The sequence below is a fragment of the Phalaenopsis equestris genome, unplaced genomic scaffold, assembly GCF_001263595.1.
Source record: "Phalaenopsis equestris unplaced genomic scaffold, ASM126359v1 Scaffold210177, whole genome shotgun sequence".
Classification (NCBI taxonomy): Eukaryota; Viridiplantae; Streptophyta; class Magnoliopsida; order Asparagales; family Orchidaceae; genus Phalaenopsis; species Phalaenopsis equestris.
In genome coordinates, this window is record NW_018229283.1 from 45,722 (window position 1) to 61,828 (window position 16,107).

The 16,107-nt window shown below is 38.2% G+C and overlaps 1 protein-coding gene across 1 annotated transcript in view; it reads left to right on the plus strand.

Annotated features, from left to right (window-relative positions):
* The first annotated feature begins 3,751 nt into the window (after positions 1-3,751).
* Positions 3,752-16,107, plus strand: part of LOC110036723 — a 19,319-nt gene continuing 6,963 nt past the window's right edge. The window contains exon 1 of the mRNA XM_020741235.1: positions 3,752-5,244. Coding sequence (XP_020596894.1) covers positions 3,904-5,232 — 1,329 coding nt within the window. The 5' untranslated portion in view covers positions 3,752-3,903 and the 3' untranslated portion in view covers positions 5,233-5,244. The remainder of the gene's footprint in view (positions 5,245-16,107) is intronic.

A 16,107-nucleotide genomic window follows, 5' to 3' on the forward strand; every position in this document is an offset into this window, starting at 1 on the left:
ACATTTATTCTGAGGATGGCCTCCTATTTATAGAGAGAGGAAGCATGACTCCTAAATTTAATCAGAGGCCTTCCTAAATTTACAGAGGGCATAGGCCCATATTTTAATATGGTCTGCATGCCCAAGATAATAAAGATATTTGGCTTTGCTCCTAAATTTAATCAGAGGCCCATATTTTAATATGCTCTGCATGCCCAAGATAATAAAGATATTTGGCTTTGGTGAAGCCCAGTGATCCCTTGCAGTCCTCAACTCGGTGATCTCGACGACAGGGATGAAGTAGCGGACCTTGATGATTGTCTATTTCGATAGGACCGTCCGACCGACTGACAACCTAAGGGTAGTTGATCGGTCTCTCCTGTGAAGTGGTCAGGTATAGTTGGTTGGTCGCTCCTGTGAATTCAGCCTGATATAGTTGGTTGATTCTTCCTGTGAAGTAGGTTGGGGGTTGCTGATTCAGATTACAGAGAGACTGTCGACCGATTTAGTTCTTGAGGGGTTCTCCGACTCCTTGAGACTATTGTTTTGGGTTGACAAATATTGTCTGAGCTTCGTGTGGGTTATTTTTCTCAGGGGGTCCCATAGTGCCCCTTCGTATCCTTTAGGTTAGTTGGATTCCTTTGAGATTTGTGTTAAACATGTTTTCTATGCACATATTTAGTTCACTGATTTCTTGTTTCTTGATAGTGATAGCTGCGAAAATAATAAGAGAATCTTATTTATGATAAACAATAATATTTATAATTACTTAAGAATGTAATAAGTGAACTCCTTGAAATTTTATGCCCATGATCTCTTAAAAATAGGGCAAGGGGGTATTGATCTCTTCCTTTACCTTCGTATTGTCCGTAGTGGGCAAGTCTAATTTGAAGTCTCTGAGTCTTCATAAAATTGCCTACAAGAAAGCATTCGCCAAGATGAGAGGGACCTAATCCATGCCCGGGAGGTGAGAAGAAAAAGTGGTTGTCTGTTCTAAAAAGATGGGTGTCGGATTCATAAGGTCAAGTAGGATCCTTAGATTTATCGTTAGCGCGGTCAAACGGTAAGGCTTGATTAGTAGAAGGTTCTTTGAGGTAGACACTCAAGAATACTGGTGAGGACTACCAAGAGTTATGGAAGACAATCTTTTGATTGTCCAACCAGTCACTCCATTGACTCTTGTCTCGATTTAATCCTTTCAGGCTAAGATATCGGGCATGGAATGCCTGACGCTCTAAGAGTCATTGACCTTCCACCACAGGTTGGAGGGCAAAATCTGGTGAGAAAGGATTTTCCTTTACTTCTTGTGATTGAGGCCGAATCATGAGTATGTTGTGCATCTTCTTTTTAGTCAACCCCATTTTTACCTGAGTGTTTTTCTTGCTTTGTTATGCAGAGGATTTGGCTGCTATTGTGGTGATAATTGATTCCCCGTCAGTTGTAATAGAAACAAATCCTATTGTGGAGAATGGTAATGGGGAGAAACCAGCCAAAGATCTCTAATATACAGTTATGGGTGAAAAAAGTCATCTAGATCTTTCAGCCGAGGGTTTATCGAGATTGGTTGCCAGTGCCCCAAAGTCTCCAATGCTCGGACACCAGCTTCAAAATCTGGAAGAACCCATGGTTCAATCGAATTGTTGGCTAAGGAGTTGCACCAACCGACAGTTCAAAAGGATTGTGAGGAAGGCTGGAGGGACGATATGGCACTCTTGCGCATGGAGGTGATCGCCTTCCGGAAGGAAGTCAATGCTCTTCGGGTGGAGCTTTTGACCATTCAAGAAGCGTCCTATACTTCTCATGTGCATGATGAAATAGAAAAGGTAGATATGTTTAGGTTAGGAGTAGAATTAGCATATATGCAACTACTTCAGCGAGGGTTTGTCTCATTTGAAGCAGCGACTAATAGCCTTATCCAATATTTTTTGCCGGTTTAATTCGTCAAATCTCTATAATGTAAATAGTTTTCTTATTAGGATATATATTTCATTTTTTTTCTTGAGAACTTAGGTTTTTATTCTTTTCTCATCATTTTTTTATTGTAGACGAGTGTGTTCGGGTCGGGGTTTGTTGATTGTTGGTGAAATCTGAAATTCGACTATGATGGCAGATTCTTTGCTTCAAGTGTTGGTCAAAAGTAACAAGAATAGGGTTAACCACCCGACCGATCCTGTGGAGATCTGAGAGGAAATTATAGAGGGGTGCGGATGTCTTTGAGAACCTTGACCCATTGCCTGGATGAGATGGAGGTTGCTTGGGATTAGTAGAGGAGGATATCCACATAATGTTGAAGGAGATGCGAGAGGAGATTGATGCTCTTCGCCATTAAGCGTCCAAACTTCAAAAAGATTGCTTTCTACAGGGGGCTCATTCTAGGACCGCCGAGCAAACCACTTTAAGCTTGGTTGTCAATTGTTATATAGGAGGTTGGTTAGGAAGGATATATTCTTGGCTGAGGTGACTAAGGACCTGTTTGTAAAATATATGTTGTCAAACTAAAATCCGAGTGTAATTATTTTATTATTAAAATAAAATATTTAATTTTAATTTTTTGTCTTGATTTTAATGTTGATTTGTTGTTTTCTCTCAAAATCCCTCTTTGAAATTTTCACTTCTATTGTATTCCTAAAATTTGGGGCACTTGTTATCTTTTATTTGAGCTTCTGTCAATAATATGACATATGCTAGGTGATAGCCTGTGGCAGGCCATGACTCAACAATTGCATGTTCACAGTCAAACCTTAAACCCAAACCATCATGACAAGGAGTTCGGAGCCAGCTTTCCAAGAAGCAAGACAAGGCTGCAAGAGGATGGAGAACAACTTCAGATGACGATCAAGACACAACATGAGCCAGATCTACTTCAACTAAACTTTCCTTAGTTTAAAACAACATAACTTATAGAACTTCGAGGTTGTTCGTCTAGCACAGCGTAAATCCTCACTCTATCTTTTGGCCTTTGTACGACCATACTATGCAAAATAATCCCTAACTCTTTTTAGGATTCTGAGGTCATCGTTTAGTACGACGTAAATCCTCCTATCTTCTCAGGTTATTCTCATGATCGTATATCATACAAATGTAAGCTCTACATAATAAAATTGACATGATTGAAATATTAAATAATATCATTTTCAAAATTGAAATTAAACAATAGGATAGTTCAGAAAGTCACTGAGGTTTTCTTCTAGATTAGTGACCTCCCCTACATTTCACTTTCTTCGGACTCCAAAATAAGTGTTTCTATTTTGAGCCTCTTTCACTTGATTTTTCTATGTCCAATCTTGAAAACTCAACATTGAATTCTTGAAGACAAAACCTCTTAACATTATCGAGAGTTTTCTTAAGTAACTTCAGTCATTTAAGATGTAATTAACTATGGAGACTCACCCTTATAGGGAATTAATGAACTCAGGTAATATAAACCCTATCTACTTTTCAATATTATGAAGTAAAACATTTCAATCACAAAAAAATTCGCAGACCAAACAAATGTCATAATATTCTTAATTTAAGTGGTTGAGTCTACTAATAAGTGATATGTTCATCTCTTGGGAATATATATTACTCGTGGTATTGCACTCGAACATCTAAATTTTTAAACATATGATATCTCTTCGGTCTCATTTTTCAAAATAATAATAAAAAAAAATTAAAATTAAAATCATATGATTTAAATTAAATTATTTTTTAAAAGCAACCAACAAATTTCTATCTGGGCATCATGTGAAACCAAAAATTAATGATAAAATGAAAAAAAAAATTACTTGTGGATGAAATAGATGTGAATTAGAAATGAATTGATGATATCAGACGGATCAAAACAAAAGACAATAGTATCAACGAATCAATCCCAAAACCATCCCGGGAGCAGGATAAAGCCAGGAAGCAGAAGAGTAGTAATTCTCAACCTTTCTGGAAGCCATGAATCCCCTCTGCACCCGCTTTCAACATGCAACGCTTCCTCCGTTCTCCGTCCGCTCACCCCATCCCAAATCGCCTCTATTCGGTCGCCGCATCCGACCTTCTGTTCTTTTTCCCTACCTCTCCTCTCTCCCCTTCTCCGACGTCGCCCCCCGTCTCATCGCCACCCGTTCCGCCCGCGTTCCATCGCCCAACGCCGACATTGAGATGGTCCGCGGTCGCGACGGCTCTTGGTCTGCCCGTGAGCAAAACGTCGTCGTCCTCTGGGATCTCGACAACAAGCCTCCTCGCGGACAACCCTACGACGCCGCAGTAGCACTCCGGCGGGTCGCCGAGCTCTTTGGCCGCGTGGTTGAGATTTCTGCTTACGCCAACCGCCACGCTTTCCTTCATCTTCCACAGTGGGTCCTCGAGAACCGCCGCGAGCGCCGACTCCTCGATGGTCTGGAGCGCAAGGGCCTCGTCGTCCCCAGTCAGCCCTATATCTGTGGGGTCTGCGGTCGTAAGTGCCGCACGAACCCCGAGCTTAAGCGACATTTTATCCAGCTTCATGAGCGCGAGCGCCAGAAGAAGCTCTCCCGGATGCGATCGCTCAAAGGAAAGAAACGGGAAAACTACAAAAAGCGGTTTATATCCGGGAATCACAAGTACACGGAGGCCGCGCGCGAGCTCCTGATCCCGAACAAGGGGTACGGGCTTGCTTCAGAGCTTCGACGAGCTGGGGTGTTTGTGAAGACGGTGGAGGACAAACCCCAGGCGGCAGATTCGGCCGTCAAGCGTCAAATGCAACACTCTATGTCGCGAGGAATCGATTGCCTCTTTCTTGTATCTGATGATTCAGACTTCTCGGAGATGATTAGGAAGTCAAGGGAGGCGAACTTGCGGACTGTAGTGATTGGAGATGCTCGGAGGGCGCTGGGCCGCCTTGCCGATTTCTGGGTTCCGTGGATGCGGGTTGAGAGGGAAGAAGTCGGGGAGGAGGTGTTGTTATCTGCTAGGAATACTGGATTTCGTATAGGGGAAGAAGACGAAGATGAGGAACAGGGATTATTTTACTCGTCAGCTATTTTCTATGATAACGATGATGACGATGGAAAAGGTGATGAAGCTGATGGTGATCTCGATCAGTTGGTTGATGAGGTTGTTGGGGAATGCTCTGGATTTAATGCGGTCAAAGTTTCGGCTTTTTCAGAGGAAGAATTGTCGGATGGGAAGAATATGAGACCGGAGACCTGGAACAGCATTTCCGAAATGCTTGGAGCAACTGTAGCTGGTAGAAGCTTGAGTTGGAACATTGACGATGAGGATGAGGATGATTATTATATTTGATTGCTGCTACGGGTATTAATACCATATCTTTGCAATTCTTCTTGGTTTGCTTATCTTCATCTTACCAACCAATCAATGTTAACTATGAAGCTCTCCGTATTATGCTTGACTAGTCAGTAGGAAAGGAGAATGCTATACGAAACCAGACCAGCTAAGTAGATTGGCAGAATAAGTTGAAAGGGCTAAGCGTAATATACTAAATCTCTGAATCAACCTGATAAAAACCCTTGCCTCTTTGCCACTTCAACACATCCTTTTAGATTGGCAGACTTGGCGTTTGACAATGTTTGTTCTACCATTCATCAGCAAAGAGTAATTAATGTCCATCATCTACAACTTCCTATCTAAGGACAATTTTGTTCACCAAATTTCAATTTTTTGAGTGCTATGCTTTGTTATTTAAAGGTGTATTTTTGTTAAAATAATAATAATAAATAAAAAGTTTTTTTATTTATTTTGTACATATTTTAAGATTGTAGCGGTTCAAATGTCCTTTTAACTCAAAGTATCTTTGTTGGCCTCAAGAGCACATGTATGAATGAGTGAATTGGGTAAAGAAGCTTTTCACAAACATTTGTCAATCAAAGAATGTAAACCAATTTACACTTCATGATGCTGAGTATTTTATGAAATACATAAGTGATTGGAATATCAATACAATATATATCCTCATCGTATGAAAAGACATGGATGTATAATTATTGGAGTTCTACATAAGCTTCTGCCCACTCCTCTACTTTAGTAGAATTTCACTGATTAATTTCACTCGTGAAGGTGAAAGCTATACAGGCTTCACTTGTCTTAGTTCTGAAGGGAAACTCCAACCTTTTTCTTGGGTTCAAATACAACCTACCGACCTTTTTAACACGCTCAAGAACCATTCCAACTTTTTTTTCTCAGCTCAATTTCAGCTCCTCGACCTGTTTTGACTCGCTCACGAATAACCAAGGACTAAAAATACGACACGTGTTCAGAGCAACTTTTGCAAAAAAAAGAAAAAGTTAGAAAACTAAACCCAAATACTACAATGGGGAGCACTATGCATAATGATGACCGGACAAACTAATATACTTTGACATTTAGCTATATATATTTGTATGCAATGACATACCATCATTTAGGTATATTACCACATGAAAATTTAAGAAGGACATTGAGAATCAAAACCAAGCTTCCAAAAGCATCTGCCAACTTATGTGGAGACCATCAGTGGTCAGAGTAAAACTTGAGTTGATGGAAGCCAGCTAGAAAGTGATCTGCGGTTTTATCACCATTAGAAAAAGAGAAACATTGTATGTCAATGGATTATGTCAACGGAGTGTTTGGGGAGTATTTCAATGCACTTTTTTAATAATGTAAGATGCGTTCTACTATCATATTTCTTATCAAGTGAGACAATTTATGCTCTATAGTTAGGAAGTGTTGATGGTGTACCATGATAAAAAAAGAAGGCTCAACATGACAAGGGCAAGTATTAGGCTGCCAACCTTAGTATATAAAAATTGATCTAATGAAATAGGTCATTTTGCATTTCCTAAAATAGTTCACTTTTTTTAAATAGTAACCTGTTGGGTTGATGTGGTCAGATGTTCATAATCTGAACTAGTGAGTTGGATTCATTTGAATCTGTCCAGTTGAATCTGGATGACCTAGACATGCATGATTGGTAATTTAGCTATGTGTAACTTGGCAGTTTAGTTGTGCCTATGAATTTTCCCTAATTTAAAGATACCGTTTTGTGCAAGGCATGATCTTAGGCTAATCACCAAACTTTTATGTGTTTTATTCATTATTATGACAGTCTCCATAATAGAACCTAACTCATAAACACAAACACTAAGTTTAAATATACAAGAAGTGTTTGTTATCAACAAAATCAATGTAGGGTTAAAAATATTTCCCTTTTTTATGATGAAATTTACTTGATATGATAGAGAGAGCATAAAATACTTTCTGGATATAAAATAGTTTCATGGCATGGCAAATTGAGTCCTTTATCTAATATTGTAACTCATATTGTCAAGGTACCATCACATAGAGTTGATTGTTCTCTCCATTTCTTGAATTTGATGTGTATTCCTAGTACCCAAAAAATAATACCGTCGTTTTTAATAGTTAAATATTTATTAATTTGTATAAGTGGAGGATTTTGGATAATGTAGCAATAGCTCTATAAGTTTAGATCTCTAGCCAGTCTCTTTCTTAGTTGGAGAATACATAAGTTTTTTTGGAAAGTTATCATATTATCATCTCAAGCACTTAAATATATGAATAAATTGCTTAAAATCCTTTGTGACAATTTTTCACACAAGGAAATTATGTTGTTTTTTAAATTTAACTTCTGATATTCCACTTTGAATTACAACATAAATATTTAAAGATAATACTTGAAAATATTTTTCATATTTGGTTTCTACATTGGTATTACTATTTTAGTGAAAAATTAAATTTTTTTCAAAAACTATCATTACTTTTTACATTTCTTGTGTGAAAAATTATTATAGCTAATTTGCAATTATAATTGAAATCAAGAGCTATAATGTTCATAGTCAAGGAACATGATATCAATAAGTTATATTCAATTTAATTGAGGTGGAACTTGTTGTGAATAAAATCAAAATGAACCAAATCAAGAGCTATAATGTTCATAGTCAAGGAACATGATATCAATAAGTTATATTCAATTTAATTGAGGTGAAACTTGTTGTGAATAAAATCAAAATGAACCGTTACATGCTATTAAAAGAACATGTTGTGAATAAAATCAAAATGAACCGTTACATGCTATTAAAAGTTTTAAAGTTTTCCTACCAAGAATTAAAGTATAATAGATGTGTAAAACAATGCATACATATTCTTGGCATGCCTCTAATTATATTGCAAATAAAATTCATATTTTCTTCCAATTTAAGGTTGAGGTTGATAAAGGGGCTCAAAATGGAAATAAGGTTTTCTTTGATATACGGTCACTGTGGAATTATGCCTTATAATTTTTATTTATTTATTTTTTATGTTTACTTTTTTGATATTTTAATTTATTGCAAAATATGAGATGTACATTTGGCATATCGCAGAAGTGAATTTGAGATTATGTAAGCTGATTTAAATATCGGTCACTGTGGAATTATGCCTTATAATTTTTATTAATTTTTTCTTATGTTTACTTTTTTGATATTTTAATTTATCGCAAAACATGAGATATACATTTGGCATATCTCATAAGTGAATTTGAGATTATGTAAGCTGATTTAAATATGAAGTAATGTTATTTTGTTATTGCATATGTGGTCTTTTTAAAATCTATCATGTCTAAAGCCAGATTGCCTATTAATTTTGACGAGATAAAAATGGTTAATGATTTGCTAAAGCTTATTAATATACAGGATTTTCATGATTATTTTGTTTTAACTACTTTTTATGGACTATTTATTAAGAGTTTAATATTTCTATCGATCTAATTTTTATTTTTTTTTAAGAGAGAGGAATTTAGTTGAACTAAATTTGCTTATTGTGCACTTGTTGAGATTAAAGGAAAATTAGAAAACCATCTATGTTTAATTATTTGATTTTAATGTAGTGTTTTGAAGTTTTAAGTGTTGTGTTTGGTGTTGGTATTAGAGTGCCTTGGGGGGGTGGAACTGGTGTAGGCCAGTGTTGCGCCTAGAATCACACCGCTAGAAAAGACTCAATTGGCCCGCAGGTAGGCTGGTCTGTGCAGCATGAAGGAGCGGAGCGGGCAAGGCTTGTTGCAAAAACAAATCAGAAGAGGGTGGGGTCCACTAGTTCCATAATCACATATTCAAAGAGGAGAAATTAAAGGAGTTTGGTGTGAAAGTTGGGAATAAAAGTTTTTGAAATGCTGTGAGGGGATTTTATTAAGGGGAATAACCTAAGGTTGCTTTCTTTATGCATATTTTGTTGTGGCTGTTGTTTTCTTTCTTCCTGTGGTGCTCCTAGCGACGTTTAGGGTGTGTGAGAAATGATGCACCTCTCGAATAGTACATCTACCATGTATTTTGCTTGTTTTTCTTTGATTTTTGTAAGAGCAGTCCTTATTTGTATTTCTTCCACCTATCTATTGTCGTTTCGTTGTGTTTTATTTGCTAATTTTGGTACCGAGGCATATTATTTTCCCCCTCAACTTATTTGGTTTTCTTGAACTGAGCAACATATTATTCATTTGTACACTTATGCAAGTATAATATGATAAGCACAAAGAAGTCAAATAGTTTCATTTCTAGTTCTAGTAACTCCAGAGTTTTACTATAACTTATACCTGGTTAGTACGTTAGTCCCCTTTTAGATTTAGGTTCAAGATTGATATTATCTTTACAAAATTTTAGTCTTCATCATTGGGCAAACTTCCGTTAATCGAAAGTTTGTTAGGGGGAGTGGAGACTTTCGATGGAGGGCGATGGGAAGAGCACGATGGAGGAAGGAAAAATTTGAAGTTGTATATGCTTATGATAGAAGGAGGGAGTTTCACCCTAGATACATGAGGGTGGATAGGGCTGTAAACGAGCCGAGCTTGAGCGGCTCTGAGAGGGGGAGTGGAGACTTCCGATGGAGGGCGGTGGGAAGAGCATGATGGAGGAAGGAAGAAATCTGAAGTTGTATATGCTTATGATAGAAGGAGGGAGTTCCACCCTAGATACATGAGGGTAGATACCAGAGGAAGAGGAGGTTGGGGTGGAGATGCAATGGTCAAGAAATTAAAGATGCAAATCTTTGAAGTGGATTATGCACGTGGATGGGTGATACTTTGCAATCAAAGAGTTGACTGAGGAAGAGAAGCTCGTGGCAGTGGGATTATCCTTGGAGGGGAAGGCTATAGCGTGGTTCCAGTGGATGGATGCAAAGTATCTGATGCTCTCATGGTGGAGTTTAAGGATCGCTTGTTGGAACATTTCTGAGTCATTCGGGAAGGAGACCTTCACGAGCAATTCTATGCTTCGACTCAAGAAAGGACGGTTATGGAACACCGAGAGAAGTTCGAGCTCTTATCAGAGAGGTTGAGGGGGATTTCTGCAGCAGAACTGGAACGAAACTTCTTGAAAGGTCTAAAACCCGACATAAGAGCAGCCATCCGTCCCTTTAGACTATGTGGATTGAGGAAAATAACGAAGCCCGTCTAGATGATGGAGGATAAGAAACAAGTGAAGAATACTGACAGAGGTGGCAACCCCGAGGGATTCTACAAGTGCACAGTGACAACCACGATGCCGAGGATCCAGACTATCATTTCTGAAAGAGTCGCTGAAGGAGAAGAGTATAGGACCTAGGCTCGGGGGTAATTTCAAACTCGTCGCAAATGCAGAAGTGCATGACAAAAGAACCAATGGATTGTGTTATCGTTGTGATGAGAAATACTCCCCAGGGCACCATTGCAAGGAGTGCACCCTTCAGGTTCTTTTAGTTCAGGAGGAGGATATAGAGAGTGAGGAATTAAAAGAGGAAGCAGCGGAGGAGGAGCATCTACATTTGGATGTGGTGGAGGTACCCCTCAATTCGATGGTGGGATTTATCTCGAATCACACCATAAAGGTGAGGGGATGAATTGGGGAACAACCGGTTGTGGTGTTGGTAGATAGCGAGGCCACACATAAATTTATCTCAAATTAGTTTGTGGAAAAGCTAGGGTTGAAATTGGTGACTATAAGGAGCTTTGGCGTCATAATGGGGACAGGGAAGGTGGAGAAAATTTGGAGAATTTGCAAGGGGTTGGTTCTGCGAACATTGGGGGAGATGAAGGTGGCTTGGAAGTCCTTGACGGTGGAGTTCCAATTGGAGGGTAGGAAGGTGATGTTAATTTATGCAAAACCATGTTGTCGCTCAAAACCATGGTCAAGTCGGTTCGGGGAGCAGGATTGTGCTACTTGATGGAGTTGCAGAGCATTTAAGAGATTCAAGATTCAGATTTGACAGAGTTTTTGTAATGGGTCGCAGCTCTTATAGCAGTTTACAGATGCCTTCCAAGAACCAAACGGATTACCTCCTCCGAGGGAGCACGAGCACACTATTACATTGAAAGATGGTGTTTCTCTCATGAGCCTCAGACAATACAGGTACCCCCAGATTTAAAAGGATGAGATAGAGAAGTTGATCTGAGAGATGCTCGAGGCTGGGATTATTAGGCCTAGTGTGAGCTCTTTTTTCACTTCTGTCCTATTAGTGAAAAAAAAATATGGTAGTTGGAGATTCTGTGTGAACTGCCAAACTTTGAATAAGGAAAAAATGTTGAACAAGTTTTCAATTCCTATGATTGATGAGTTACTAGATAAGCTTTATGGGATAGTCATTTTCTCAAAAATTGATCTTAAATCAGGGTGTCACCAGATCAGGATGAATCCAATAGATGTGCACAAGACAACATTCAAAACAAATGAAGGATATTATGAGTTCCTAGTAATGCCGTTTGGCCTCACCAATGCCCCGACGACACTTCAATCTCTCATGAATAGGGTTTTTCAACCTTGTCTTTGAAAATTTATCCTAGTTTTTTTTTATGATATTTTGTTCTACATTCGTACAGAGACAAAGCATGTACGGCACCTGAGGATAGTTCTAGAGACATTGAGGGAGTACTAGTTGTATGTCAACTTGAAAAAGTGTTCTTTCGCAAAATTATAGGTGGAGTACCTAGGACATGCGGTGACCAGAACAGGGGTAGCAGTGGATCAGTCAAAGATCAAGGCTATGGTTGATTGGCCCTTACCCAAGAGTCTAAAGAAGTTGAGAGGATTCTTAGGTCTCACCGGCTACTACCGAAGAGAATATGACACGATAGTATGGCCATTGATGGAGCAGTTGAAGAAAGTCAATTTCAAATGGGGGGAAGTAGCAACCAATGCATTTGAACATCTGAAGAGAGTCATGATCAGTGTACCAGTATTAGCACTTCCAGATTTCAGTAAACCAATTGTGGCGGAGACGAATGCATTGGGGTACGGATTGGGAGCAGTGTCCATGGGGATTAGCGGCCGATTGCCTACCTCAGCCAGGTTCTGACGACCAGAGCAAGGCTAAAGTCGATATATGAAGGGGAATTGATGACAAATATCTTGGCCATTCATAATTGACGGCCTTATCTGTTAGAACAAAATTTTTTTGGTCAGGACAGTTCAGAGGAGTTTAAAGTATTTTCTGGAGCAGCAGTTGGTGACTGTGGATCATCAGAGATGGCTATCCATGTTTATGGGTATGATTTTGAGATTCAGTACAGGGCAGGATTGGAGAACAAAACTGTTGACGCACCGTCGAGAAAAGTGGATGAACCCTAATTGACGACCCTATCGGTATCCTTGGTCCTAGGTTGGGAAGCCTGGAGATAGGAGAGCGAAAGAGATAACGAGCCGAGGAAGATAAGAGTCGAGTTACTACATGATCCGAACATTCATCCAAAATATGCATTGAAAGAACAGCAACTGCTCCACCGAGGGTGATTTGTGTTACCCAAGTTGTTAAAGCATATTCTCAGATTATTGCAGGAGTTTCATGATAGTGCGATCAGAAGACACTAAAGGGTAATGAAGACTTATAGTTGTCTGACAGCAGAGCTATATTGGGTAGGGATGCCCAGAGACGTGAATGACATGATGACAAAATGTGATGTGTGTCAACGACTCAAATACTTGACCACGACACCAAAAGAGTTATTATAACAATTAACATTACCAGGGAAAGTGTGGGAAGAAGTGATGATGAATTTTATTGAGAGGTTGCCTCTGTCAGAAGGGTTTACGACAATCATGGTAGTTGTGGATTGCTTAAGTATGCACACTTCATTTCCTTACGACATCCCTACACTGTGGTCTCAGCCACGGTGGAGTTTATCCGGGAAATGGTCTGTTTGCATGGGGTGTCGAAATCGATTATATCTAATAGGGACAAAGTGTTCCTAATCAACTTCTGGAAGGAGCTATTCATGTTGCAAGGGACAATTCTTAAAAGAAGTACCTCATATCATCCTCAGACCGATGGGTAGACGGAGGTGATCAACAGTAATGTGGAGACATTTCTGTGTTGTTTTGTATCTGATACACTGAAGCTATGGGCTAAGTGGATTGCATAGGTCGAATATTGGTATAATACTTTGTACCGCACCACGAAACAGACAACTCCTTTCAAGTTATTGTATGAGCAGGATCAATCTCATTTGATACATTTTAGGCATATTACCACGCCAGTATCCAACATTGATCAGTACTTGGAGGAGAGGGACAAGATACTAGCATAGCTCAAGGGGCATTTACTGAGAGCTCAACAAATCATGAAGAAGAAGGCTGACAGATACATGAAAGAGGTGCAATTTGAACCATGGAACATGGTCTAATTGAAATTGAGGTCATACCGACATAATACATTGACCAAGAGGAGAAGCGAGAAACTATCACCGCAATACTTTGGGTCTTATGAGGTGATGAAACACATCGTGACAGTGAACTACCGTTTGAAGTTACCACCATCGTATGCACTGCACCCGATCTTTCTTGTATCACAGCTAAGACGTGTTATTGGAGATTATACACCCTCGTCTACACTAACACCGACACTGATAGAGGACATGAATGTGATTTTGGGGCCACTAGAGATCGAAGGAGTGCGCCAGTGAGTAGGGGGAGCAAAGGAGGTATTGGTTAAGTGGAAAGGGTTGTCGGATTATGAAGCAACATGAGAGTCTTAAGAGGTGATCCACAAGTAGTTTCCATCCTTCCACTTTGAGGACAAGGTATTTTTTTTGGAGGGGAGTAATATTACGCATAGAATCATGCCGATCCACCCTAAAACGGCCGGAAAAGACTCAACAGACCTGCAACCAACTGGTCTGTGCAGCGTGAAGGAGCTGAACGGGCAAGGCTAGCGGCATAAGCGAATCAGGAGAGGGTGGGGTCCACTTGGGCCATAATCACATATCCAAGGAGGAGAAATTAAAGGTGTTTGGAGGGAAAGTTGGGAAGGAAAGTTTTTGAAATACTGTGAGGGGATTCTATCAAGGGAAATAACCTTGGTTTACTTTATTTATGCATATTTTGCTATGGTTGTTGTTTTCTTTCTTCTTGCGGTGCTCCTAGCGACATCTAAGGTGTGAGAGAGACGATCTTCTTCTTAAATAGTAGATCAATCTTGTAACTTGCTTCTTTTCCTTTGATTTTTGTAAGAGCAACCATTGTTTTTGTTTCTTCCACCTATTTATCATCGTTTCATAGTGGTTTGTTCGCTGATTTTAGGTGTCGAGGCATATCATCCAGCTATAAGGAAATTTTAAAAATAATTAATTAAGCTTGGGAGCTCTAGTTTTGTTGTCATTTGTATGCCGCATGATATCATATTAGGTCTACTATTTTAATGCAACGAGAATTTGTGAGCTAATTTTGAGATCGAGTTGGTTTATGCTATTACATGAATAGATTAAAGTTGACTTAGTTGTGTGGACAAAGGTTGATCTTTAACCTGTAGCATTTAGAAATAACGAATGATTTTTTGACTAAAATAAACTAAAGATACATTTACAAAATATTTCATAGATAATTTTCAAAATTTATTGGTCAATGCTCTAGCAAATTATTTTCATTTATTTTTTTTTTCCAAAATCATGTGAATGATAGATTCAATTGAGCGATGAAACTTTAGAGCTATAATGATTTGCTATCGAATTACTAGGTCGCACATATTCATCGTTTTCTTAATAGTAAATTTGGAGTACATGTAATCAAGTTCATACTAGAAGGTGAAATTATCTGACTATCCTAAAGATGAACTTTTTGTTTTATATTTCATTTAACTATCGACTATCATTTAAAGAAAAAAATTTGAAGGATGATGAAGATCAGTTAGTTTGTAATGATGTGCCAATGATGATGAATGAGTTGTGGATAATGACAATGAAGTTATACCAACAGATTTGCAAGAAGAATATTTCAACATTAATTTTCTCAACAGAGATAGACTGATAAATCTAATATAAGTTAACATTAATTCTACATAAAGGGTTTTAATAAAAAATTATGTAATTGAAGTTGAAATTATCAACATAATTTTTATTTTAAATTTCAAGTAATGTTCGTACTGGTTTTCAATTATTAGGAAAGAGGGAGATGTTGAAATTTGAAATTGAGGAAAATTGAGAGGATTTTGACAGAATCGAGGATGAGGCATGAGAGAAATTATTTAATTACAATTATGATTCCTGAAAATATTCATAGAATAATGAGAGTACAGAGGGATTTTGAATTTAAAACTTTAATCTTAGTAGCATAGATTATTTGTTAATGCTCATTTGGGAGTAGGAGAGAGTCATTATGTTGAACTTTTATTGACTTGCTATGTTTTTACTCTGATATTTTAATCTGATAGTCTGAAGTTTGTATGATATTTCTTAAGGTTTTGATGTTAGGAGGCTAGTATGACACTTTTTATTTTACGCTTTGATGTTAGTATAATTCTTTTAATTTGCATGCTTTGTTGATTTTGAAGCTTACACCTTGAGACTTATGCTTTGTCTCATAGATAGAAAATGCCTCAATACTTAATGGCTTTACTTAATCTCAAAGCAATCACTTTCTTTTTCAAAAGATTTCATAATCTTTTCCACCTTGCAAACTTGTAGCACCACACACCTTTTGAAACAGACTCCCAAGTAGGTGATAATACAATATTTAAGTGGAAACTTTTATTTTTATGATTCTAATATTGTTTCATAACTTAAAATTCAAATAATTTGATGTTCTCTTTTCCCAAGTCAAATACCTCATATCTATCCTTCATTAATTTTGAATCGTGGACCATAACTTCATGTTATGTTTGACAGTTGCTAGAAATGAGCTTTTGGGAACTTTCTTTTTGGTGCGTGTATAAGGAGTGCGCCAGTGAGTAGGG